General features: G+C 41.9%; 1 protein-coding gene across 10 annotated transcripts; it reads left to right on the forward strand.

Annotated features, from left to right (window-relative positions):
- Positions 1–25,567, forward strand: LOC128696070 (uncharacterized). Of its 10 annotated transcripts, none has more exons than XM_053787099.2 (5): positions 6–53; positions 7,024–7,125; positions 16,688–16,819; positions 17,952–18,221; positions 23,529–25,567. In XM_053787099.2, the coding sequence occupies exons 4-5, from the start codon at positions 17,952–17,954 to the stop codon at positions 23,787–23,789; spliced, it is 531 nt and encodes a 176-aa protein (XP_053643074.1). In that variant the 5' UTR covers positions 6–53; positions 7,024–7,125; positions 16,688–16,819; the 3' UTR covers positions 23,790–25,567. The 10 variants fall into 10 exon arrangements, with proteins under 10 accessions (XP_053643080.1, XP_053643074.1, XP_053643070.1 ...); XM_053787095.2 differs by having other exon boundaries at positions 18–127; XM_053787096.2 differs by having other exon boundaries at positions 40–127; positions 7,027–7,125.

A 25,567-nucleotide genomic window follows, 5' to 3' on the forward strand; every position in this document is an offset into this window, starting at 1 on the left:
TATGTTCCATCACCAGAGGCGTCGCGTGATGTTACAAGCAACAAAAGCAGCAGGTAGTTGCTCTCACTCCCTCATTTCTCTAGTAACCATTCACTTACGTCACAGTAGTGTGTTTATTTTTTGACTGGTGAGTTTTTGCTACGTGGCGCAAGGTTATATGCATTTAAATTGTGTATTGTTGTTTACACCGACATATATTTTTCATTGTAAATACACTGACATGTGTGTGTCTGTGTATATACGCTGGTGTAAATGCAGTCTTAATGACCCGCGTGTAGGTTATAGAATTTCAGCCCAATAAACCAACCAAGTTTGAAGGACGAGTCCTTGTTGCCAGGTAGACTGATAACAGGTCATTGTTAAACCACTAACATTATAATGTTGGTTAATATGGAGATAAGGTACTTTTAAGAAATCACGATTTTTATTAAATACAAATACAAACATGTTACCTATACCCCCGGCACATTGTTATTTTGTTAGTAGAAATACGTTCATTTTGAGACGTGCATAACTTCAGGGCCAATCAGTGTTTAGTGGAAATATAAATGCATTAGCAGTATAATGTGATCCTTTGTTGACGTTTCGCCCACACAGTGGGCTTTATCAAGTCACAAACATCTCTTGATAAAGCTCCCCCTCAAGGGAGGTTCCTTGACGCTGGTGAGGGGCTCTTGATCTAGGGAATTGGATCTTTGCTCCAGTTCCCTGAATACCTTCTATTCCTCCTACTCTATAATCCTACGGGTTTAGCGCTCTCCCATAATTATAATTGATAAAGCCCACTGTGTGGGCGAAACATTGTCAATAAAGGATCACATTATACTGCTTATGTGTTTATATTTCCGTTGTGTGAGTATTTTATACCACTTATTTCCACGGTGTTTAGTATCGACTCTCCTGGCCAGTCACAGCGACAGTAAAAAAAAAATAATCTAATATCAACACAGGTACGCTAATCCCATCTCTCCCGCTGGCGGATTATTACATTAGGTCTAGTCTATTGAAGATAGGGCTTCGTCTGCTTAGGTTGTTTCTTATATTCGCACAACATAAACTGTGTCCATTCTAAAACTAACCTTATATTTTGGCATTTTTTAGGAACGAATTCTCGCTAGGCTGACAAAAGGATCTAATCTCCATAATTACCATAATGTTTAATCACATGTACATGTGGTTTTATTTGTTTGTCGAATATCAACATTATCAGAGCCAGAGCATTACAACATTTAAAATTAATACTACAAAATCATGAGTTTATCAGAGATGCAATATGCAGTGTCAAAAATCCATTGTGACCTGCAACAACCTGGGGCGTGATATATGGTGCCATAACGTCATGGTGGCGACCTGGTCTGTACCACTGGCATAATCAAAGACCACTTTTAAGAACCTGGTTCAAGTTTAAAGGTACAAGAGTTGACCAACAAACATCATCAGAACAGTGTTATCTCTAACTACGCTCACGCACACATATATGCGTTTGTTGCATCCGCTGAATTTATTAGTGTCAAAGTGGCAATGAAAAATGACGCAGTTTGTCTATATTTTACGCAGTAATGTTTTCCAGTGTCATTCATGTTTTCATATACAATTTAATGTCGGCGAGTCATGTACATTAATGTACCGGTAAATCTCATTTTCCATATTAATAAATTAGCTGATGGACTTCAACTAGTCAGTATTAAATGAATGATCCATATGGATTCGCCTTTAACATGAATTTCTCTCTCGTTAAACAATTATCGTGAACTGTACTTCGCGTGATTCTCTTTAATTTTGGGAGGCATTAATAAAAGCTAATAACCCAAACGAGTTTGACGCTTCTGTTTAAGCTTAATAATATTAAAAGCCTTGTCATAAGAATACAAGAATGAAGGAACTCTGCAGTAGGCCTGTTGATCCATGTTAGGCAAGTACAACTCCACACATCAACACCCACGCACCCTTCAGCTACAAAAAATTCTCTCCTGCGACAGTGCTTATTGTTTTTGTAATGGATAAGCCATGCTTTGCCCAAACGGTTTCTCTCGGGTCCCAATAACTTGAACAATTTATTAATGATTTTAGTACTAATTCAGTGCTCGGATATTTTTTTTAACCCTGGAGGGTAAGCCACCCGAGAAAACTCAGCTGGTGCGTCATCGAGGACTGTCTTTTTTCCATTGGGGGGTCCTTCAATCTTGTCCCCCAGGATGCGACCCAAACCAGTCGACTAACACCGAGGTACCTACTTGCTAGATGAACGGGGACAGCAGGTGTCATAATATATCTTTATTTATACAGGTACATGCACATGGTATACAGGCCTAGCTGACATCAGTGATATACTACTGTATAGAAAGCCGCTTGTTATGCAGAGCATTTTGAGCAAATTAGGTTAGTTTTGTGCCGGGATGCGACCAACACACCAGTCTACTAACACCCAGGTACCCATTATGTACTGATGGGTGAACATAGACAACCGGTGTAGGGAAACACGCCCAATGTTTCAACCCTCACCAGGAATCGAACCCAGACATCACCGTGTAAAACGAGAGCTTTTACCACCAGGCCACGAGCCACCATTAGTAATTTTGAAGATTACTTTCCCATGCGAGGAAAAAGTTATCGTTATTATTATTATTCACTCTGGATAATGACAGCATTTAGGTTGATATTAAGAAACGATGTTTTAGTAAATTGTACGAAGACCAGTATCTCGGTGGTCTTGCATCGTAGTCAGGCGCACACCTTGATGTGTAGTATAATCTCTCCATGACAGCAAGTGTGTTTTTCTAGGATACTCTGCCCTTCAGTGCCTTTGCATCTTGACTTGTTAAGCGTAATGGACTTTTTTGACTGTGTAGCCTTAGCTTAGTTTTACCGAATAGTTTCATTTGTGTATTTCGAGTTACCTGCTGGGACCTCAATTCAGCTTCCCAGTTTTAGCGTATCATATTTTTTTTTAATAGCTTTGTACATTTAAGCTTAATATTGTACGTGTGCTTAGGTGAAGGCGTTTTATTTGAGGTAGTTAATTATGCTTGAGATTGGTTAGCGTGCATGCTAGTACGATTTTTTTTACTGCGTAGATCGTAAATAACCTTTCAGTACTAGTGCTCCGTAAGTTTTAATTATTATCTTCACAGGTAAACAATAAACCATACAAACACAGCGGGACACAGAGAAGGGGTTGCGAGGCGGAGAGAGTGAAGGGGTGAAGACGAGAAGATTGAGTAACTCGAGTGTACTGAATGCCCAGAGGCTGTCAAGGAAGTGGCGAGATGCTTGGTTGATATACTAAAAATATGTATAATTACCGAGGTGGTTTTCCGGGTGCTAAAATTCTGCTTTTGGCCCCGACACTTACTCTTAACTTAGCAACCAAGATCTTTATCGTGCCTTACCTTGAAGCTGGGAAATGTTTAAGATTTCTCTAGTGTTCGAGGGGAGGGGGGTGCTTTGATGCTTGTGAAGGGTATTCTCCTTTTAGTCTAAATTTTCCAACATATATGGCCGATGACGCAAACCAAATAATAGGCATAAACTGCGGAATGTAGAAGAATCTTATAATTGTTTTTGTTTAATAAATACGATTTATGTACTAAGAATGACTTAATCGTGACAGCAGCAAGTTGCTAATGATGAGTAAATTTATTGCATCCTTGGTTCCCGTCCGCTCTTTGAGGGATCAATGAGATCTACAACTTAAATTTCTATCTACAGTAGTGTGCATATTAATTGGGATAGTGATGAAATGAGACTATTTGGAAAATTAATGTTTTTGAAAAATACAGATTATATATTTAATAAGAGATATGACTATCCCTTGCTTTTATAAGCATTGTTACACTCTTTGGCATAGAATCGACCAATGTTTAACGCATTTTGGCAAGCTCTGTCGTGGTACCAGGTCCTAATAATAGCAACAATTAGCTTCTCCACAGTTGAACAGTCCTGTTTCGGGATCCTGCGTTTGATTATTGCTCAGAGATTCTCAATTAGGTTGAGGTCAATTGAGAACGCTTAGCCCACTTTCTTCGTAGAATCTCGGAATATTTCTGGAAGTGTGGCAGGGAGCAAGATCCTGCAGGAAAATGACTTCCAGAAAAGCATCCACAATGGGAAGCAAATGAGTTGTCAGGATTGCCTTGTATTTTTCATTGTTCATCGTTCCCTCAACAATAACAGCTGTCCAGGGCCTTTAGGAGTAAAACTACCCCAGTATTATGTTGAGTAGCTGCAGTGGGACGTCTTACCTTGAGACGGATTAGGTGAGCGGAGGGATAAACTCTTCCCGTTTAATGAGATTTCTTAACTAATAAGACGATGGTGTTGCGACACGGAACATCTCTGCGTCGTAATTCCCATCTGTAGGTTCTGAGTAGGGGGCAACACTACTTAAAGTAGCGAGTTCAAGAAGTTTCATTCATATTTGCATATTGTAATGATTCATAGCAAAATCTTTAAGCTGCACATGTAAAATGTAATAAATATTATGGTTAATATATATATATATATATATATATATATATATATATATATATATATATATATATATATATATATATATATATATATAACACTGATCTCTGGCTGAAGGAGACTCGAACCTACGAACCTTAGGACAAGGTACGCAGTGCTTTAAGAATCTACCCACACTGGACCAATACCTTGGCGTGTAGCATGAGCTACACGTTTTGATCCAAGGCAGCCAGCTTTCAGGGAGAAGGGTTACAGCTTTTCATCTCATCCCCTGCATGCATCAGCCTTACTAGAGATTTGAACAATGCAAGGAAATTCGCGAGAGCATTGTTCAAATCTCTAGTAAGGCTGATGCATGCAGGGGATGAGATGAAAAGCTGTAACCCTTCTCCCTGAAAGCTGGCTGCCTTGGATCAAAACGTGTAGCTCATGCTACACGCCAAGGTATTGGTTCAGTGTGGGTAGATTGGTAAAGCACTGCGTACCTTGTCCTAAGGTTCGTAGGTTCGAGTCTCCTTCAGCCAGAGATCAGTGTTTGTGTATATTTCGCATGCTCTCGCGAATTTCCTTGCATTGTTCAAATCTCTAGTAAGGCTGATGCATGCAGGGGATGAGATGAAAAGCTGTAAGCCTTCTCCCTGAAAGCTGGCTGCCTTGGATCAAAACGTGTAGCTCATGCTACACGCCAAGGTATTGGTCCAGTGTGGGTAGATTGGTAAAGCACTGCGTACCTTGTCCTAAGGTTCGTAGGTTCGAGTCTCCTTCAGCCAGAGATCAGTGTTTGTGTATATTTCGCATGCTCTCGCGAATTTCCTTGCATATATATATATATATATATATATATATATATATATATATATATATATATATATATATATATATATATATATATAATGTCGTGCCGAATACGTAAAACTTACGGTTTTAGCTTAAACAGCACCTTCCAACACCGTCCATCATTCCAGCACCGTCCTCCTAACACCCTCTTCCTAGCAGCACACAACGGGCAGGTGCGGTTACTTCACACACCTTGTATTCAACCATCTGGTTCTGTCCACCCTTCTCGCACCACACTAGTTATAATCGTGCAGATTTTAACGTTTCCCGTTATTCTTGCGCATTTCGTTGCCAGACGTATCCCAACATTTTTTAATTCGATTATTTGTTTTCATTTTTCTTTGTAATAAGTACATGCAGGAAGAGTGCTACCATGCTCCATTTTACAGGCATTTTAACCACCTACAACATGCGCTCACTTAATATTTTTTGTTCCAAGGAATAATAGTTACCCTACTCTTCCATTAATTAAATTATATTTTCTTTTATTCCTTAAGTGCTGTATGACTTTTACCCGTTTAATACTTTCCTTCTCTATATGATAATACGACATGTACTTCTTAAGATTCTAATTTTAGAAAATTAAAAATGAAATACGACAGAGTTAAGAATGATTCAGAAGCGCACAGACAAGTAAAGATTCCTAAAAATGCTCTAATATCTAAATATATACAGAATGTAAGCTGAAGTTAATAAGATTTACCTACCATCTTAATGATCATTGGATAGGAAAAATACAGCAATTCTGCCAGGGGGCAAAAATGTGAACACATCAGCTGTGAGTGTTACTTAGTACAGCCGAGAGATTACAACAGTAGTTGCATGTGAGAGGAAAGGTAAACCCAGATACTGATGACAAACATGAATGTCATCACATTGTTGGCTTACTGAAACTTGTCCACTCTACAATGAGTGTCTTGCTAATGCCCATTAGAATGGGGAAGGGCTCTTTATTCAAGGAATTGGGGCTACCCTTCCCTTGTAGCAAACCTATGACCTTCCACTCCCCCGGATGCTGTATAATCCCATGCAAATTTAGCGCTTCCTCATGACTGTAATAGATAATATAGGTTATACTGTTTTCTTCACTTTGAAGTTCACTTCATTTTCATTTCAAATTCAATGTTCACATTTCACTACTCTTCTTTACACCTACTATTAGAGTCACTTTCGTTTACCTGTCTCACTGTTTTATCAACCATTGTTCCATATAATACGATCTTAAGGTACACTCTTACTCACTGACTTCTGAACTTGCAGTCTTTCATATTCCACATTCTGTGCTTAGCGCTTTGCAGAAGAAAAAAAATTCCATATTCTACCAAACATATTCATTTTAGCGGGAGATCGAGCCACTTACACTGCCACCACCGCCACTGTTGTTTTTATTAGCATTATTGTTATATAGGAGTACCTTGATGCTGAGGAAGGCCCTTGATCCAAGGAATAGGAATAATCCACACTTTGGATCAAAGCAAACTGCTTTATTTTAACTTTACCGCTTTAGCATTTCCCATGACTATCATAATGTTGAATATTATTAACTCCATCTTTATTCTTTTTGTTCTTGAAGTTGCCATTTCTAGGAATATAACGGAACTAACATATATTCACCATTAGTAATTATAACTGACACTCGTCTAGTAGTTAACTCGTATGTGAGATCCACCAGTGGACTCGCCACACTGTTGTCTAGGATTCTACGTCAATTATATTCAGCAGGTGAGGTGATCCACGGAGTAACATCAGGAACGATCCCTGTGGAAGGCAGTGACACTACACCCCCACAGGCAGCCTCGAGGAGCAGCATTTTGTATACAGGTAGGCCTTTCTGCTGTGTTAAACTGAATTCGATATTTTTGTCCAGCCAATTATTAATTAAGGATTGTATTTAAACGTAAAACTTTGATAGGCAATATTCCGGAGTTTTGTAAGCTTATTCAATTCAAGTTTATTCTCTATAATGGTTACAATGTGGGGTTTACAGGTTTTGGGTATTTTGTGGTTTACATGTTATAAAATACTAATTACAGAGGGGGCCACTAGGACACCTAGCATGGCTAGGCATTTCGAGCAGACTTAGATTAATTCTTAACATTAAATCCTTACAGATTATGGTATTAAGGCCAAGTGACTACATCATAATTTGTGAGTTTAGCAATGTGAATGCTTTTGTTTTGGCACAATACAAGGTGTCTATATCGGAGTATCATAGGCAAACTTATGACTAGTTAGGATTTATTATTTTAAGATTAAGATTAGTATTTCTGGGTTTATAGTCAGTGGGTGAGTGAGTGTAATTTTGAACCACCAGGTGGTTATCATGTTAGTTGTCGGGGTGGATCAGGGAGATAAGATGTTTTCTAACTGTAGTTTTGAAAGTGATGAATGTGTCTGCAGTTAGAGTTTTCAGGTAGGGTGTTCCAGATTTTAGGTCCTTTGAAATGCATTGAATTTTTGTTAAGGTTTAGTCGAACACGGGGAATGTCATAGAGATGTTTGTGTCTGGTGTTATGCCTGTGGATCCTGTCACAACTATCAAGAAAGCATTTTAGGTCAAGGTTAATATTGGAATTTAACGTCCTGTAGATATAGATTGCACAGTAGTAAGTGTGGATATTCTGAACAGGGAGTAAGTTTAGATCTATGAAGAGTGGGGGGAGGGGTGTTGCCAGGGATGGGATTTAGTGATTATTCTTACTTCAGCTTTTTGTTGGGTTATTATTGGCTTTAGGTGTGTTGCTGCAGTTGAACCCCAAGCACAGATAGCATAGGTGAGGTATGGATATATAAGTGAATGGTATAATGTGAGAAGGGCAGTTTGCAGTACGTAGTATCGTATCTTGGAGATGATCCCCACCGTTTTGGATACTTTTTTTATGTGTTGGATATGGGTGCTGAAATTTAGCTCCTCGTTAACAATGGTGTTGAGGGTGGCAAGATTAGGGTGGGAGATGACATAAGTCGTGTTGGGATATGTTTGGAAGATCATTGATGTAAATGAGGAAGAGCAGGGGTCCAAGGACACTTCCCTGCGGAACTCCAGTATCAAGTTCAAATTCAAATTCAAAGTTTATTCTCTATAAGGATTACAATGCTGAGTTTACAGAATTTGGTTATTGTGTGGTTTACATGTAGTAAAATAATAATTACAGAGTGTACCACTAGAACACCTAGCATGGCTAGGCATTTCGGGCAGACTTAAATCTTAAGTTTAAAATATTACAAAATTATGAGGTAAGTTGGTATTATGGCTGACTAAATACTAGTTTGTGAGTTTAGCAATGTGAATGCTTTTGTTTTGGCACTATACATAGTTTCAGTATTGGAGTATCACAGGCCAACTTATGACTAGTTAAGATTCATTATTTTGAGATTGAGATTGATATTTATGTTTATGGTCAAATGGGTGAGTGAGTGTAAGTGTTAACCACCAGGTGGTATTCGTGTAATTAGTTGACAGAGTGTATCAGGGAGATAAGATGTTTTCTGATGGTAGTTTTGAAGGTGATGAATGTGTCTGCAGTTTTAGAATTTTCAGGTAGGGTGTTCCAGATTTTAGGGCCTTTGACATACATTGAATTTTTGTAAAGGTTTAGTCGGACACGGGGAATGTCATAGAGATGTTTGTGTCTGGTGTTGTGCCTGTGGGTTCTGTCGCAACTACCAAGAAAGCGTTTTAGGTCAAGGTTAATATTGGAATTTAAGGTCCTGTAGATGTAGATTGCACAGTAGTAACCTGGAGTTTACCTGGAGAGAGTTCCGGGGGTCAACGCCCCCGCGGCCCGGTCTGTGACCAGGCCTGGTGGATCAGAGCCTGATCAACCAGGCTGTTGCTGCTGGCTGCACGCAAACCAACGTACGAGCCACAGCCCGGCTGATCAGGAACTGACTTTAGGTGCTTGTCCAGTGCCAGCTTGAAGAATGCCAGGGGTCTGTTGGTAATCCCCCTTATGTGTGCTGGGAGGCAGTTGAACAGTCTCGGGCCCCTGACACTTATTGTATGGTCTCTTAACGTGCTAGTGACACCCCTGCTTTTCATTGGGGGGATGGTGCATCGTCTGCCAAGTCTTTTGCTTTCGTAGTGAGTGATTTTCGTGTGCAAGTTCGGTACTAGTCCCTCTAGGATTTTCCAGGTGTATATAATCATGTATCTCTCCCTCCTGCGTTCCAGGGAATACAGGTTTAGGAACCTCAAGCGCTCCCAATAATTGAGGTGTTTTATCTCCGTTATGCGCGCCGTGAAAGTTCTCTGTACATTTTCTAGGTCGGCAATTTCACCTGCCTTGAAAGGTGCTGTTAGTGTGCAGCAATATTCCAGCCTAGATAGAACAAGTGACCTGAAGTGTGGATGTACTGAACAGGGAGTAAGTTTAGATCTATGGAGAGTGGGGGGGGGGGTGTTGCCAGGGATGGGATTTAGTGATTATTCTTACTGCGGCTTTTTGTTGGGTTATTATTGGCTTTAGGTGTGTTGCTGCAGTTGAACCCCAAGCACAGATAGCATAGGTGAGGTATGGATATATAAGTGAATGGTATAGTGTGAGAAGGGCAGTTTGCGGCACGTAGTATCGTATCTTGGAGAGGATCCCAACCGTTTTGGATACTTTTTTGGTTATGTGTTGGATATGGGTGCTGAAGTTCAGGTTGTTGTCGAGGTATAGGCCTAGGAATTTGCCCTCATTATGCCTGGCAATTAGAGTGTTGTCGATCTTAATGTTAATTTGCACATCTGCTCTGCTACCAAACATAATGTAGTAGGTTTTGTCAGTGTTAAGCGTAAGTTTATTGGCTGTCATCCAAGTCGATATTTTGATCAGCTCCTCATTAACAATGGTGTTGAGGGTGGCAAGATTAGGGTGAGAGATGACATAAGTCGTGTCGTCAGCAAAGAGAATGGGGTTCAGGTGTTGAGATACGTTTGGAAGATCATTGATGTATATGAGGAAGAGCAGGGGACCAAGGACACTTCCCTGCGGAACTCCAGTATCAAGTGGCTGTGTTGTTGATGCTGTGTCTTTAATGGTGACATACTGATACCTATTAGTAAGGTAAGATTTGAAATATGAAAGCGCATGGCCTCTTATACCATAATGGTCAAGTTTGTGGAGTAGGATGCCGTGGTCTACTGTGTCAAAAGCTTTTCTTAGGTCAATAAAAATTCCTAGTGGATATTCCTTATTTTCCAATGCTGTGTAAAGCAGATCTAGCATTTTTATGATTGCATCGTTAGTGCTTTTATTTTTCCTGAATCCAAATTGGCAGGGGTTGAGTATGTTTTGTGCCGTTATAAATGAATATAGTCTCCTGTGCACGAGTTTCTCAAAGATTTTGGATAGCAATGGTAAGTTTGATATTGGCCTATAGTTGTTTAAATCTGTAGGGTCACCACCTTTATGTATTGGTGTAACCCTTGCCGTCTTGAGTAGTTTCGGGAAGGTGCTAGTTTCTAGTGACTTGTTAAAAAGTAATGAGATAGCATGCGAGAGGACATGGGCCGCTCTCATGTACAATAATGGTGGGACATGAGACAGATTCCCCGAGTTATTTTTAAGTGACTTTATAATCTCGGTGACTTCCATGGGCTCAGTTGGAGCAAGATAGAAGGAATTTGGGAAATTCCCATCTAGGTAGTCCCCGGCATGGGCATTGGTGCATGGGATTTTATTGGCGAGATTTGAACCTATGGTTGAGAAGAAGTCGTTTATCTTGTTAGCTGTGTCAGTGGGTTGCAGTGGTGTTTCATTAGGTTTAGTTAGGGCAATATTCTTGTTTTTTTTCAGTTTGTGGGTCCCTAGAATCTGAGTGTTTTCCAGGTCTTTTTTATATCTCATCTTGTGTCAGTGAATCTACTGGAGTAGTATAGTTGTTTGGCTTTCTTTATTACTTTGGTGAGGACTGAAGAATAGTGTTTAAGAATATCTTTGTGTATTAAGCCGTCTATATTGCTTTTCATATTGGTGTTTCTTATCAATGGATTTCAGAATGGTGCTGGTTAGCCATGGGCAACCAAGCCGTTTGTGATCTGTTTCGTTTTTATAGGACAATGTTTGTTGTATAGTCTAAATAATTTAAGAAAAATGTCTGTCCAGTCATCAATACCATTGGCCTTGGAGAATTCTGTAGGCCAGTCAACAGTCTCTAGGTCAGCTGTGAACTTCCTTATTGAGGCCTCATCATGGAGTCTAAATGAAACTTGTATTCAAGTGGTGGTTTACTAATGTTTGTCAGGAGGAAGGTAGGGTAGTGGTCTGTAGTGCTATCTGTGATTATCCCAGATTTAAGGGGGGCTAGTATATTGGTCCATATGTGGTCATATTATGGTTGCACTTGTTTCAGTGAGCCTGGTTGGTTTAGTTATTGTTGGTATGAGAAGTGTGTTGTTCATATTGTTGATGAAATCAGTTACAGGCTGATCATCTAGTAGGCCAAGGTTGATGTTGAAGTCTCCAGCTAAGAGAAGGTGGTGCTTATTCATTTGTCTGTTTGTTATTAGTGCCTTTAGTTTCTCACTGAAATTTGGGATGTTTGTGTGGGGTATCCGGTAAATGGCACCGATTGTTATAGGCGTCTTAAGGTTTTTTACAGTAAAATTAGCAAAAATGTATTCTCCATATTCATCACTAAAGCAAGTGGTGCTAATACAAGATAATTGGTTAGAGTAATAGATTGCAATGCCACCCCCAACTTGGTATGGTCTGCAGTTATGGATTGCTGTGTATCCTGGTAGAGGGTAGATATCTATTATGTCCTGCTTAAGCCAGGTCTCAGTAAGAATAATGCAGGAGAAGGATGTCTTTAGTGATTGAAGGCGTGCCAGGAGGTCATCATAGTGTTTGCTTAAGGACCTAATGTTGTAGTTAAGTACTGATAGACTTTTAGCATTGTTTAGGATAGTGCTGGCTTGTGATGCTGTGTAGTAAAGGCAGTTACTTTCCAATAGGTTTTGATTGTGTGTCAGATTATGGAGGTTTAGATCAGGGTCAATGTGATCAATCATCTTCTAGGTTTAAATTATGGTTATTTATATCCTGAGTTGTGGGTTGAGTTTTAGTACTGATATCTGTAGTGGTGGGAAGTTTGGACATGTGTATAGCTATAGCATTTTGGTCATGTAGAGTATAGTCACTACACATAATGAAGTTGGTGTTGACTATGTGTTGTGCTGGAATGAGCTAAAGTACAACTAGGTATTGATGAGGCTGTGTCTTTAATGGTGACATACTGATACCTATTAGAAAGGTAGGATTTAAAATATGCAAGCGCATGGCCTCTTATACCATAGTGGTCAAGTTTGTGGAGTAGGATGCCGTGGTCTACTCGGTAGATATCTGAGCAACCAGTCGTGTAACTTGACGAATACGAAGACTAACTCTCCAATTCCTCGGTGAAGGGATGAAGGTTTTACTGCCCCAGCTTTCTTTGTAGTTTCCAGGTGTTTGGTGGATTTCTTATCTCCAGTTTTGCTTAACCTTGTGAAAACATCAGCACTGCGTTCACATTATTCTGGTGGTAAATTTTCTCTTCCTGTGGGGGCTATACTTAGTGTTTGATCTTGTGTATCTTGTTGATAACTTGGAGGAGGTGCAGGGTTTTCCTGCCCCAGCCTGGCTTCCAGTAACTTGTATTTGGCTTTCAGCTGAGCTTTCAAGACTTCTTCAGGTTTAAAGTGCTACACACAGTGCCCTGTGTCAAACGCTTTTCTTAGGTCAATAAAAATTCCTAGCGGATATTCCTTATTTTCCAATGCTGTGTAAAGCAGGTCTAGCATTTTTATAATTGCATCATTAGTGCTTTTATTTTTCCTGAATCCAAATTGGCAGGGGTTGAGTATGTTTTGTGACGTTATAAATGAATAAAGTCTCCTGTGCACGAGTTTCTCGAATATTTTGGATAGCAATGGTAAGTTTGATATTGGCCTATAGTTGTTTACGTCTGTAGGGTCACCACCTTTATGTATTGGTGTAACCCTTGCTGTCTTGAGTAGTGTCGGGAAAGTGCTAGTTTCTAGTGACTTGTTAAAAAGTAATGTAATAGCATGCGAAAGGACATGGGCCGCTCGCTTGTACAATAATGGCGGGACGTGAGACACATTCCCCGAGTTACTTTTAAGTGACTTTATGATCGCTGTGACTTCCGTGGGCTCAGTTGGTACAAGATAGAAGGAATTTGGGAAATTCCCATCTAGGTAGTCCCCGGCACGGGCATTGGTACGTGGGATTTTACTGGCGAAAACATTGCTTAGTTAATTTTATATAGTCCAACACCTCAGATTATCTTTACTGTTTTTTAAGTCACATTTATATAATTGCCCTTTTTCGCCACATTTATATAATTGCACTTTTTCGCCACATGCCGCCTCCCGCAGTAGGGTGATGGCTTAGAGGAGACGTAATTACCACCGTTCCTTCAGTACTTGTGTGCGGCCATCACAGGTCAAATGACCAGAGAGCAGCAACATCCCCACCCACCCTTCATAGTGTTAGCACTGTACTTCCCTCACGTATCTTATTTAAAGGTTTGAAAGAAATTGCTTCACACTTATTTTTTCATTTAAATTCCTGGTTTTGCCACCCTTTGTATTTTGTGTAATTTGGGGGAACAAACAAGTTGAAAGTACAGTGATGAAAATATTACCTCCCATTGAAGCTCTGGATAACCCCGTGAAAGTTTAGTGGTTCCCCGTAAATATAATAGATACAAGGTACACAGAGTAATACGTCATAAGTAAATAAGTCGTTAGTAAATAATAAATATACAATAAGTAAATATAAAATTTCATGCAAAATAATCACTGGGGGAGTTGAATGATAGCTCTAGGCCTTTCGTATTGCAGTCAACACATAGGGAGCTCGCAGTGTTGCAGAAATGAGTAGGAAGTCCAGGCAGATTCGCTCAGGTTAACCACTATTCAGAATGGATAGTTTCCCTTAACGAATCTGCCTGGACTTCCTACTCATTTCTGCAATATTGCAAGCTCCTGATGTGTTGATTGCAACACGAAACACCTAGAGCTGTAATTCAACTCCCCCTGTGGTTATTCTGCATCATTCATCGCTCATTAGCGATTATTGCATAATCTAAATACATAGTGAACAGACTTATCACCATCAACAGGATAATTTTTATATTCAATAACACGGAAATATTCTGGAGTAAAAAAAAATCCTGGTACAGTACTGACATCTCTGAAAAAATTATCACAAGTTTCCCAATTCTGCAACTGTTTATGATTCAGGAAATGATGGAATAGCAGCAGGTGGTTTGGCTGTGGGCTGCCTATGACCCTCCACACGCTGTGTGGGCCCCAGGAGTCCACCACACACTGAGGGCCCCAGGAGTCCACCACACACTGAGGGCCCCAGGAGTCCACCACACACTGAGGGCCCCAGGAGTCCACCACACACTGAGGGCCCCAGGAGTCCACCACACACTGAGGGCCCCAGGAGTCCACCACACACTGAGGGCCCCAGGAGTCCACCACACACTGAGGGCCCCAGGAGTCCACCACACACTGAGGGCCCCAGGAGTCCAACACACACTGAGGGCCCCAGGAGTCCACCACACACTGAGGGCCCCAGGAGTCCACCACACACTGAGGGCCCCAGGAGTCCACCACACACTGAGGGCCCCAGGAGTCCACCACACACTGAGGGCCCCAGGAGTCCACCACACACTGAGGGCCCCAGGAGTCCACCACACACTGAGGGCCCCAGGAGTCCACCACACACTGAGGGCCCCAGGAGTCCACCACACACTGAGGGCCCCAGGAGTCCACCACACACTGAGGGCCCCAGGAGTCCACCACACACTGAGGGCCCCAGGAGTCCACCACACAGAGGGCTCCAGGAGCCTACCACACAGTGAGGGGCCCCAGGAGCGCACCACAGTGTGAGGGCCCCAGGAGTCCACACTGAGGGCCCCAGGAGTCCACACAATATGAGGGCCCCAGGAGTCCACACAATATGAGGGCCCCAGGAGTCCACCACACAATATGAGGGCCTCAGGAGTCCACCACACATTGTGATTGCCCCAGGAGTCCACACACTGTGAGGGCCCCAGGAACCCACCACGCAATTGTGAGGGTGTCCCAGGAGCCCACACAATTGTGAGGGGGCCCCAGGAGCCCACACATTGTGAGGGGGCCCCAAGAGCCCACCACACGGGCCTAGGAGCCCACCATACAGTGAAGGTCCCCTTGAGCCCACCACAGTGAGGGGTCCCCTTGAGCCCACCATACAGTGAAGGTCCCCTTGAGCCCACCACAGTGAGGGGTCCCCTTGAGCCCACCACAGTGAGGGGTCCCCTTGAGCCCACCACACAGTGGGGGTCCCCATGAGCCCACCACAGTAGGGGGCCCAAGGAGCCCCACCACAGGGGGGCCCAGGAGCCCCACCCCACAGGGGGCCCCAGGAGCCCCGCCTCACAGGGGAGCCCCAGGAATCCACTCAGTGGGGGGCCCTAGAAGTCCACCACACACTGAGGGGTAGCCAGGAGCCTTCCATCACTATGCTCACTAGTGCCATAAGCAGAAACGTGTTCAACTCTGCATTGAACATGTGACATGTGTTGAACGCTCTTACCACTGTAGTTATCCGATTAATCGGTCAAGTCGGGATGAGATCCAGCTCTTGGTACCCACTCCTAACTTTAGACCAACTGACGTGATTATACCTCGTCTGCTTTTGAGATCCAGTATGGAGTCTGCTTCCACTTGTCTTCATTGGTTCATCTGGGTGTGTGATTTCCTGTTGCATCTGTGATAGAGCCTAACTTGTTCATACCCCGTACTATTGTGCATGTTTGGATCTTAGTTCCTCTTGGTTTTGTTCTCCAGAGAAACGAGGCCTCATTCTCGCATTCTTCTCAGTTTCTACCCTCTCTTCGGTCCCACTCCTGATACACTTTTTTTTTTTTTTTTTTTTACAAGGACATGGTTGTACACCGATGCTGCATACTCAAAAATGGGTTGCACATAAGAGGTAAAGTGCTTTGAACAGGTCTTTATCCAAGGTCACGAGGGGAAGTTTATAGGAATTAGATTTGATCAAATTCCTCAGATCAAAAGCTTTTTTTTTTTTGTCCTACGAAAGGAAATCATCCTTTAAGGGGCCAACATTCTTCAGCTAAAGTGAAATACGCTGGACAAATTATTTTCACATTGTTTCCTGTATGATCTTTATGTTAAGTATATAATAATATATAATACTACTACATACTATTGCTACCCAGCTAAACGCAGATGCTGGCTCACATGGTACACAGAGTCCTAGCTGCTGACCACAAGTCTCGCTCTCGCCTCTTCTACTTTCTTCTTACTCAAACCGAGCAGTGTGCACATATTGATACTTTTTCCTCTTTCGCCCCTCCCTTTTGTCCGAAGACCGCCTCCAGATGACACCAACTCCTCCCCGTGAAGGTGACAAGTCCCTCCCTTTACTTCAGTCTCCTATATATGTGTGATCTTGAGCTTGCAGAAGACAAGTTAGGAGATCCTTACTGAGATACAAACAAGGTACGTGTAGTCAGCAGTAAACGTCTCATCCAGCAAAGTGAAGATACACTTTAGAGTTATTAACTAGGATAACTTAACAATGTCTAGTGAGACTTATTTTCACTAGGTCCTTTCCTATTACTAGGTGAACGGGCAGCAGATGTATTTGAATCAATTTGTCCTGGTGGGAAACGGCTGCTGTTAATATACTGATTGTATTTACAAGTGCAGAGTTAGAGGTCCATTGAACTCCATTGGAATTAATATTTATTCACGAAAATGACAACACTACTTTTAAGGGTCTTTTTGAGAATACTGAAAAATATTTGACTATTGTAGAGCCGGTCATATACTCTGGTACAGTTTTCTTCCTCCAAGGTTGTCGTTTATAACTTACAGCCATAGCCCATGGGCTTCAAACGTTCAACACTGGTGTATCCCACACACTCAAACAATAATCCCATTGGGATTGTTGTTGAAGCCAATGTTATTTCTATTTTTTTTTCCGTGAAAGCTTTGGTATGCTTTTACCGAACGGCATTAATTTTAAGAGCTGATACAGCTTTATGAAAAGGATAGTTATGATTGCTTGTACATTCTTGGGGAGGGGAGCTCTAAATCTATATGGGTCATATAACTGGGAATGTGAGGCATTCAGATTCATATAAAAAAATGGAAGACAGGTTCAATTCCTTGGATTAATAAATAATAATAATTATGATTTAAGGCTAAATCTGTATCGACTTGGATTAATAGCCCTTCGTCTTAAGACTTCCCCTCTTGAAGAGACAGGCATTGTCCATTGGGAAGCCCATATTGTATTATTAAATTTAAGAGGACTAAACCCGTACTGGTCATAGAGGTTCCTCGGTCCTGTCTCATAGGTGCCTCGATGCTCTTGATCCAAGAAATTGGAACTATTATCATTTTTCTTGGATAATTAACCTGATCGACTCCCATTTCTCAGACGGAATTAGCGTTCCTGGATAAATGTAATAATTTCGCAGCTATGAATATAATCCATATGGTTTAGGCCCTTTTTTAACATAGGCTAGTTATTGAATGGTCCATACGAGTTTAGTACTTGCCTGTGAATATAATTTTCAAGATTTTTTTTTATGTTCCTGGTGTGTAATGAAGTGTGTGGTTGCAGATGAACGTAGCGTTGCTGTGCGTTGCGGCATGTGCTGTGGTTGTGGGCGTGTGTGATGCTCAGTACCCGCCTCCCACACCATGCTACGCTCCCACCGTAACTGTCACCAGCACTGTGACGCAACTGAACACCAAGGTGGTGACAGCGTACTCCACCATCATCGACCAGCTGGTGCAGACGCAGACTCAGTACGTCACAGTGACGCAGATGGAAACAAAAACGAAGTTCGTTACAGAGACGCTAATGAAAACTTCGACTGTGACACAGCAGGTAAGAATAAATCATTAAAGTTATTTTAACCAGGAGGGTTATTAATGGTAACTCACAGTAATTTGGCTTATTCCTAGGATGAATTTATTAAAATTATTTATCTAGATAACCCAGTTATTATAATGAAATGCTAAACCCATAAGGGTCATACTGCACTGCAGGGCAGGGGGATGATGCAGAATCGTATTATAAACAAGGGAGGAGGATAACAGAGGTAGAGTTAGGGCTGTGAGGAGTGCTAAAGAAAGTATTATAAAAGTTTGTGTAATAAATCAGTTGCTGTCAAAAAGCCATAGAGGGAGTCTGAGTCAAAGGTGGGGCCATCAGCATGGAGGGAAGATAAAATAAGGGTGTTAGAGCGGTGACGACGTCAGAGGTAAATTCTGCATGCTCGTTGATAGACAGGACAGTCCCAATAGAATATGGAGAATTGAAATTGGACAATTCTCAGAGTGGAACAGGGTGCCACTCCATGAGATACCCACGAGTGAGAAGGGTGTGCCCGATGTGGAGACGGGAGAGCGTTGTCTCCCAACCTTGATGACAAGAAGGCCAGAAACCTAAATTTGGTTTGATAGAATGTAGTTTGAGGCATATTGGACCAACATTGTTAGATAACCCAAGGAAGCCCATAGAGGTCTTGTGATCTTCCCCAGGATGTGACCCTCGATGAATAGGTACAATTATTACATTAAGGGAGGCAATAAATAGGCTGTGGTTAGTACATAGACTGGGCCTTGTTAGGGACTAAGCTGCAGGGGTGTCGACGCTCAGAACACACTTAAGGTAGACACCAGGCATAAGGAATTACCAATGTTTCTACTCATTCCAGGTTCGAATCCAGGTCCTTCAGGTGTGCGCCAAACGCACTAATGCTTAGTCACTGTAATAGAGGTCCTTTGCTAGGTTGAGACCCACAATAGGCGAACTGGGGCAGCAGAAGTAAATAGATATGCCCACACTACTAGCTCCACCCAGGAATCAAACTTAAATCTGGTTGGCAAGACAAGGGGGGGGGGGTTTATTGGATGTGATAAACTGTTAAGAAATGCTTCTTTTCAAAGAAATGCGTTAGGTTCATACAGTACAATATGAAGTTCAACGATGAGAAATTTCAATTACTCAGATATGGTTAACACGAGGAAATTAAATCTTCATCAGAGTACAAAACAAATTCTGGCCACAAAATAGAGCGAAACACCAACGTCAAAGACCTGGGAGTGATCATGTCGGAGGATCTCACCTTCAAGGACCATAACATTGTATCAATCGCATCTGCTAGAAAAATGACAGGATGGATAATGAGAACCTTCAAAACTAGGGAGGCCAAGCCCATGATGACACTCTTCAGGTCACTTGTTCTATCTAGGCTGGAATATTGCTGCACACTAACAGCACCTTTCAAGGCAGGTGAAATTGCCGACCTAGAAAATGTACAGAGAACCTTCACGGCGAGCATAACGGAGATAAAACACCTCAATTACTGGGAGCGCTTGAGGTTCCTAAACCTGTATTCGCTGGAATGCAGGCGGGAGAGATGCATGATTATATACACCTGGAAAATCCTAGAGGGACTAGTACCGAACTTGCACACGAAAATCACTCGCTACAAAAGCAAAAGACTTGGCAGACGATGCAACATCCCCCCAATGGGGAGTGTCACTAGCACGTTAAGAGACAATACAATAAGTGTCAGGGGCCCGAGACTGTTCAACTGCTCCCAGCATACATAAGGGGGATTACCAACAGACCCCTGGCAGTCTTCCAGCTGGCACTGGACAAGCACCTAAAGTCGGTTCCTGACCAGCCGGGCTGTGGCTCGTACGTTGGTTTGCGTGCAGCCAGCAGTAACAGCCTGGTTGATCAGGCTCTGATCCACCAGGAGGCCTGGTCACAGACCGGGTCGCGGGGGCGTTGACCCCCGGAACTCTCTCCAGGTACTCCAGGTAAACTCCAGTGCTTGGGGATAGGAAGATTCGATCAAAGGGAAAGCTAGATCCAATTCTGTTTATTAAAAGCTCTTCAGTGGCATCAAAGCACATCCCTTGAATGACTAAGACAATTAATGTCACATTTATGTGCACTTAAAATAAGCAGATGTACCTGGGTTCGGCTGGGCTGTACAGTAGATACTTCTGGGAGTTTGCACCACTAGCTATTGTAGAGAATCAGATGTAAAAATTCCCAGGGAAATTGTCACATACTGAGTCAGTGTATGCTGGTTTGTGAAAAACATCTAATTCAGAGATAATTCATAAATGTTTAAGAACTTTTATGACTAGTCAATCTAGAAGAGTACCCTAGTTTTGCATTATTCTTTAAAAAACTCAACCAACCACACACACTATAATGCAATGTTTTGTACCTGAATCCATGAATATAAACTTCAGTGGAACCCTGAGTTTCGAGCTTATCGATTATCGAACTCTTCAAGTTTCAACCTCATTTTTCAAACCAATTTTGTCCCGATTATCAACCACACCCCATCTTTCGAACCACTGGGTACCGGACCTGTCCACCAGCCTGCTCTGTCAGTGTCCCCGCACAGGCGTGGTGAGCCAGTCTGGCTTTGTTGATGCTTGAGTGAACACTAACCTGCACGCTCATTCAAACAGAAGGAAATACAAAAATATGAGATTGATGCGCGACTTGTTGAACTTACCAGGATGTACGGCAAAAACAAGTCAACCATCGCTTCTATCCTGGCAAAGAAAGAACAAATCAAGGAAGCTGATGTTGTGAAAGGTGTTGATATACTAACCAAAAATAGACAACAGACAGTCGATCAGGTTGAGAAGTTGCTGCTGGTGTGGATCAAGGATAAAGAGGTGGCAGGTGATAGTGTTTCGGAGACAATTATTTGTGAAAAGGCAAGGAAGTTGCATGCTGATCTTATAAAGAAAACTCCCAGAACCAGTGCTGATAGTGAATTCAAGGCCAGCAGAGGCTGGTTTGACAATGTTGTAAGGCATGGTGAGGCAGCCAGTTCAAACGGGTGGCTGATAAGTTTGTACAGGAGTTTAAGGGGTACATAAGACACTGAAAAATTGAAACCCCAACAAGTGTTCAGTTGTGACGAAACAGGCCTGTTTTGGAAGAAAATGCCGAAGAGGACCTACATTACTCAGAAGGAAAAGGCACTCCCAGGACACAAGCCTATGAAAGACAGGCTAACTCTTTTCTGTTCTAACGCTAGTGGTGATTTTAAAGTGATGCCTTTACTTGTGTATCACTCGGAAAATCCCAGTGTGTTTAAGAAAAACAATGTCATAAAGAACAAGTTATGTCTTGTGGAAAGCAAATTATAAGGCATGGGTCACAAGGCAAATTTTCAAAGAGTGGGTCCATGAAGTGTTTGGCCCCAGTGTGAAAAAATACCTAAAAATAATTTGACACTCCAGTACCTCCTGTTAATAGACAATGCTCCTGCACATCCTCCAGACTTGGTAGACCTACTGTCTTGGGACTAGTTTAGTGCTGTATAGCCCTTGTGGCTTAGCACTTCTTTTGATTATAATAATTGGGACTAGTTTCATCACAGCGAAGTTCTTGCCTACTAACACCACCGCTCTCCTCCAGGCCATTTCTAACTTAAAAAAAAAAAAAACAGTGTTTGAAAAGTGCTTTGAAGTAACCACAGACACTAAGTTGACCCTAAGAGAGTTCTGGAGGAATCACTCAGTATCTACAGCTGCATAAGCCTTATAGGTAAGGTTTGGGGAGAGTGACTTCCAGGACTCTGCTTGGAGACAATTGTGGCCCCAGTGTGTCGTCCAGAGGGATTTTGAAGGGTTTGAGGATGACCCTGACCCTGCGGGCCCTCTGCCTGTTGTGGACACTCTTGTGGCATTGGGAAACACCCTGGGGCTGGAGGAGAGTGGAGAGAATGTGGACGACCACAGGGAAGAGCTAACCACTGAAGAGCTTCATCTGGCACAGCATCAGACCACAGCTCAGGAACTTGCTTAAGAGGAGGAAGAGGAGTGGATGAGGTGCCTTCTTCACAGATTAAGGAGATTTGTGCCAAGTGGAATGATGTGCAAATGTTTATGAAGAAGTACCACCCTGAGCAAGCTGAAACAAGCCATCTCTGCAACAAGTTCAGTGACAGACCCATGTCCCACTTTAGGGAAATCTTAGAGGCACCAGAAACAGAGGACTGTGGACAGGGGTCCAGTGACACAAGCTGGTCCTAGTGCCAGTAAAAGACAAAGAAGGGAAGTAACCCCAGAGAGGGCTTTGATACCTAAAGTCCTTATGGAGGGGGATTTCCCTTCCAAACACTAACCCCAACTCCCTCTCTCCTCCTGTCTTCTAGATACCATCACCAATCTAAAATAAAGGTAAGTAAAAATGTTATTTTATGTTTATTTAAATTTATTACTAATTGTACTATGTATGTATGTAGTGTGTAAAACTATGTAATCTATAATTTTTTTTTTTTTTTTTTTTTTTTTTTTTTGTGAATACTTTTGGGTTTCTGGAACAGATTAATTGTACATGTATTTCCATTATTTCTTATGGGAATTATTAGTTCGACTTTCGAATATTTCGACTTTAGAACTAGCTCCTGGAACGGATTAAGTTTGAAACTCTAGGTTCCACTGTACTTTTGTTCTGAATTAAGTTACTTGTTTTAACAATTCATCACCACTGTTAGCAAATGTTGCAGCTCAGTCCCTGGAAATATTATATGCCTCTGTAATCCCTTGACCGTAGTAAGGCAAATGACTGCCGACAAATGCAGAGAACTTGACATGAATACTTACACTTTGGACACCCGTATTAAAACTTTGATCCTGGTACCTTGATCACTTCAAATACGTGTAGGTCCAAGAACCAAAAGTGTCAATAAAAGGTGTCCTCCAAGGTGGTGGAGGAAAAACAGGGGTTTCATGTTATCCAAGGAATAGAAACCTTTCCTTTGACCAAACCAAACTCGCTCATTCTGCAGGCTATATGAGCCTTAAGAGCTTAGAACATTGAAATTAGTTTGTGAAGTGCTAAACCTGTAAATTATGCAGTGCATGGTTTGCAGTGCTGTACAACCCTTGTGGGTTTAGTGCTTGATTTTTATTACAGTGCTTGGGTAATGAAAGGTAATCAGATTACATCCAATTCAGGGGAAGCTGTTCATTTCCTTTATACCAAGAGCCCTTCACCAGCTTCAAGCACTTCTTAAGAGTAGTGCATGATATGCTTAAAGGTTGGCTGCTGGTTTCTTCACTTGCCAGATTAGTGACCAAAACACCAGCCTGCAAATTAAAGAAAAACTTTAAAGGTATACTAACTTTCCTCCTCTTGCAGGTGGTAACGTCGACCTACAAGACTGTTTTAGAAACTAAAGTCTTGACACAGACGAAGACACAGGTTGACGAGCAGACAGTGAGGGTCACCACCACTCGAGTGCAGAAGATGCAGGTGACGAAGTGTGGAGCATCAGTCCTCTATGGTTCACCCACCCATTCCAACCTGCCAGCACCTTCCTACCCCACTTCTCCCCCAGCCACCTCTGTTCGAAGTTTCAAATTGAGTGAATTCCACCCATTTACGGCCTTCGAATCTTAGGACTAAGGCTGTTGAGCTCGACCCCACCCACTACGTCACAATGGTATTTGTTTATACAAAAGCAACAAAAAACTAAATTTAGATTTGTTTATCTACAATGACATGAAGCATTAGCTCAGGGGAGGGTCATACAGCACTTGGAAGTAATTAGGTTTAATCCAAGGAAGATTATTATTATTATAATCAAAAAGAAGCACTAAGCCAACCAAGGAAGATTAGCTCTGCTTTCAGGGTAACCAAGATTAAGTGACAAATAGCTAAAGTTATATTATTATATCACTTGTTTAGTCAGGTTATTAAGTTGTTATTGGTTATGTTATGGTTTTCTTGATCATGAATTGTTAGTTATGGAGTGTTAAACCCATAGGGGTCATACAGCACCTGGGGATTATACATATTGCTCAGGAGGAAAGTGCTAACCCCCATAGGAGTTATGCTATGTTGGGAGGAGGTAATCAGTTTTGATCCCAAGAAGATTTAAAACATTCCTTGGATCAAGATCCTTTTATCTAGTATATAATTATGGTAATCAAGTGAGGTACCTTGATGCCAGTTAAGGGCTCTATATAAGGAAGTGGGTTTAACCTCCCCTTACATGGACTGAATCAATTTCCTCAAATGCTCTGTATGATGCCTATGAATTTCTCTTTTTTTTTTTTTTCCCCCAATTATAATATTAAATTTTACTGCTTTTGATTGTGTATTTGCCCATGTGACCCATGCAAGTTACTCTAGTGTTACTCCTGTTAGCATCAGCAACAATGGTGACATCCACCAATCATCATCAGTAGTATGGTACATTATTATTATTATTATAATCATGGGGGAAGCGCTAAACCCGGAGGATTATACAGCAGTAGTATGGTACAGTTTAGGTGTAATGAACTTTTTGTTGTGGGGAAGCAAGCCCATGAAGGTCAAAGTGGAAGAGTAATTGGGTTTAATATGAAGAGGGATCATCCCCAATTTGTTGGATCAAGAGGACCTTAGTATCAAGGCACCTTGAAGGGTGAACATTATTATTATAATCAAAAAGAAGCGCTAAGCCACAAGGACTATACAGCGCTGCAGGGCAGGAAGGAAGTGAGGGCATCAGGTGGCAAAAGGGAGATGGATGAGTAATAGGTTACGGATAACAGCGGGGTAGTGGATGGTGAAAGGGTAAAGGGCAGCAAGAGACTGAACTAGAAAGGGCTGAGGGGAGTGCGAAAAGTATCATCAGAGTTTGTGGAGTAAATCAGTCGTTGTCAAGAAGTCAATGAGAGAGTCAGGATTAAAGGAGGGTCCATCAGCAAGAAGGGAAGGTAAAGAGAGAGTAGTAGAACGAAGACGGCGTTGGAGGTAAATTCTGCGTGCTCGTTGATAGAGGGGGCAGTCTAACAGAATGTGGCTAATCGATACTGGAACTTGGCACTGATGACAAGAAGACGGCCAGTAACCTATGCTCGGTTTAATAGAATGAAGTTTGTTACCGAGCAGAGTTGACCAACGTTGTTGCCAACGGGTGCGAAGGTGGGTAGCTATTGCAGCAAAATAGTCCGGAAATGGAACACCTTGATAGGAAATCGGTAGGTCATGTACTGCTGACCACGTAGCAGTGTCTGCCTGTTCATTGCCCTGTACGTCGACATGACCAGGGACCCAACAAAAAACAATATCTTTGTTTGGTAGAGATACGGCGTAGCCAAAGTTGGATACGGAGAACTAGGGGGTGAGATGTATCAAATTTTCGTATAGCTTGTAGAGCACTAAGGGAGTCTGAGACTACTACAAATGAT

The sequence above is a fragment of the Cherax quadricarinatus genome, chromosome 48 (assembly GCF_038502225.1).
Source record: "Cherax quadricarinatus isolate ZL_2023a chromosome 48, ASM3850222v1, whole genome shotgun sequence".
Taxonomy (NCBI): Eukaryota; Metazoa; Arthropoda; class Malacostraca; order Decapoda; family Parastacidae; genus Cherax; species Cherax quadricarinatus.

What these genes read in the sequence shown, in the direction of transcription:
- LOC128696070 (XM_053787105.2), top strand. Translation starts at nt 17,952, where the DNA reads ATGAACGTAGCGTTGCTGTGCGTTGCGGCATGTGCTGTGGTTGTGGGC. An exon ending in CTTCGACTGTGACACAGCAG is followed by an intron (nt 18,222 to 23,528) that starts GTAAGAATAAAT and finishes CTCCTCTTGCAG; the next exon opens with GTGGTAACGTCGACCTACAA.